The 2,833-nt window shown below is 37.5% G+C and overlaps 1 protein-coding gene across 1 annotated transcript in view; it reads left to right on the forward strand.

The window, feature by feature from the left end:
• Positions 1-1,162: 1,162 nt before the first annotated feature.
• Positions 1,163-2,833, forward strand: part of LOC306992679 (uncharacterized protein) — a gene marked incomplete at its 5' end in the record, with an annotated part of 3,256 nt that continues 1,585 nt past the window's right edge. The window contains 4 exons of the mRNA XM_079601805.1: positions 1,163-1,283; positions 2,050-2,105; positions 2,262-2,411; positions 2,728-2,833. The exon at positions 2,728-2,833 is cut by the window's right edge and continues 56 nt beyond it. Of these exons, the coding sequence (XP_079457931.1) occupies positions 1,163-1,283; positions 2,050-2,105; positions 2,262-2,411; positions 2,728-2,833 (433 nt within the window). The remainder of the gene's footprint in view (positions 1,284-2,049; positions 2,106-2,261; positions 2,412-2,727) is intronic.

The raw sequence follows: 2,833 nt of genomic DNA on the forward strand, positions 1-2,833 counted from the left end.
TTTTTACTGATTGTCTGTTTTTATTAGGACAGGAAATGATGGGGAGGAGAAAGGAATGTATCTCGCAAACCGGGTTTGAACATGCGGTGCCTGTATTTGAATGCTAACTGACTGAAAGAAAATTAAAGAAGTTTATGTGCCAATAAACAACATATTTTAGCCCTAACCAATCAACCAGCCATTGCTTTGCCAGGTTTGAACCAGTTCAACAGGGTACTAAAAAATATATGTGAAATATGTTCAATGTCCTCCTCTATTGTCCTCTGCATTGAACCCATCTAAGTTAGTGCACTCACATTAGGAGCAGTGAGTAGTAAAGACACACACTCTGCAAAACATGGACACACACACACCCGGAGCAGTGGGTGTACACTCTTGGCATCAATGGTTTCATGAAGAACCTTTAACATCCATTGAACCTTTCCATTGCACAAAAAACTTTTTTTTTATGATAGAAAAAAAAATATTCTTTAGATTTTTTAAATGTTCTTCAAACTAGGACAAACTTTTTTTTAAGAACTATTCACCAAATGGTTCTTTGGGTAGTTGGACGGTATTCTTTGGACAGTACTTGCCCCTTAAATTGATTTTCAGGTGCCAAGGCAGTATACTCTGCATGCAACATATGCACACTGCTTGGATGCAGTCAGTTTTGACCGCAAAAGATGAGGTAATTTGATTGGATGTCATGTATTTGACCTTTTACGGCACTAACATTTTCCTGTTTTTACACTAGAAGCAGCATGTTGCCTGTTAGAAATACATGCCCGGTTTTAATGTTATTCTAAGCTGGGGTAGAACTAAATGAACCGCAAAACTCCTCATTTTGTTCGTGTACTCAGTCACCTCACGTACCCCCATGCGTATCTCAGTTAGGGACCACTGTTGTAGCATCACTGTGAAAACCTTGTTTTGAAGCCTTTAAGAGCATAAATAAAGTTTTCAACTCTCTACACTGTAAAAAATAATCTGATCAAAAAGTTATGATAACTTATATATGTCATTAACTCAGACATAACATAATGTGTTATGAAATTTCAGCTCAATTGTTTGAGTTTTCAATCTTTCAATTTAGGTTCATAAGTTACTTCAATGAATCACAAATTACAGGTGATTGAATGAACTTGCCATTTTAAATTAAGCGGAGGACAGCTCTTTGCGCATGTGCGGGAGACTACAGACGACGAGGCCACGACAAGCACGTTTTTCGCGCCTGCAAGCAGTCACACTTCAAACGGCCAGGTGCCTCATTTTTCCATCAGGCGTGAACAACTTCGCTATTGGTAAGTGTTCGTGTTTTGTAGATATTATGAATGTGCGTTGATGAAACCAATAACGCGATTAACGTTACCTTTTGATATGTGCGGCAACTGTGATGTCATTTAAGCGAGGCACATTTCAGCGGCCGTTAATGTTAGCTAGAACACGTTTGCAGTCTTTTAGTTCAGTCAGAGACGGTTGATAAAGCTTCATCTGAGACAATACCAGTTTTCACTGTAAACTGTTGTAGAAAACACCATTTCTGATAGACCGTATGTCAAGGCCAAATAACGTTAAGTTACACTAACGTTACCGTTCAAAAGTTTGGGGTCAGTCAGATTTTTATCTTCTGCTCACCACGGCTGCATTTATTTGATTAAAAATACAAACAAAAACCGTAATATTGTGAAATAGTATTCCAATTTAAAACAGCTGTTTTCTATTTTAATATATTTTAAACTGTAAATTATTCCTGTGATCAAAGCTGAATTTTCAGTCTTCAGTGTCACATGATCCACCAGAAATCCTTCTAATATGATGATTTGATGCTCAAGAAACATTCATGATCATTATCAATGTTGAAAACTGTTGTGTACAATTTTTTTTCAAAATTCTTTGATGAATAGAAAGTTAAAAATAACAGCATTTATCTGAAATCTAAAGCTTTTGTAACATTAAACACCATTCAAAAGTTTGGGGTCATTAAGAATTTTTATTTTATTTTTTGGGGAAATAAATAAATTTATTAATAAAATAAATAAAATAAATCAATACTTTTTGACTGTCCAGATCCCCCTGAAGGACTGAGTGATGAAGACATGGAAGAAAAGCGGAGGATGATGGAGGTACATCACACACATGCACATCACACATACCTGTCTAATATTACTGCATACATACCTGCCTATATTATACTAACTACCTACACTTTGCTTTTGTGTCTGTGAAGCCTACTATTTTGTCTTAGTATGTGCCCTTTGTTCTTGTGCAATCAAATTCAGATGGAAGTGCTGAAAAAAGACCCAGATCACCAGCAGATAGATGAGCTGATGTCTGCCACGTTCTCCAAGCGCAGAAAGGAGATCGTAGGGGATCAACCTCTCGTTGGGGATGTCATAGCTAGATGGCCGGCCATGTTCTGTGAGAGACAGGTATAACAATAGACAACACAGCCTAAGATTAATCACTTACCATAATCCAATGACTGGATATCAATGTATGAGATTCTCTCCAGTAAGTACTAGAGAGATGTCTGATACTGTACTGTGGTCCGTTCAGAAATGTTTTTTTTTAGTCCGAATGGTGGCGTGAATGTGCATACAGATAAGTGAGAGGATTGTGTTTAGTTTTACTGAGTGGATGAAAGCCTTTGACAACAGACCACCTTATCTTACTAAATTGTGACTCTATGCTTTGAAAAATCTTTTCTCTAATTTCTTAACCTTTTTGTCTTTTTTGTCTCCTCAGGTTCGGGCAGAGTTCAAAAGAGTCGTAAGCACAGACCTTCTTGAGTCGTTCCTCGATGGACTTGATGACCTGACACCAAGACTGCTGGAAGTGTACGAAGCTGCGA

Source organism: Phoxinus phoxinus (genome assembly GCF_949152265.1).
Source record: "Phoxinus phoxinus genome assembly, chromosome: 24".
Classification (NCBI taxonomy): domain Eukaryota; kingdom Metazoa; phylum Chordata; class Actinopteri; order Cypriniformes; family Leuciscidae; genus Phoxinus; species Phoxinus phoxinus.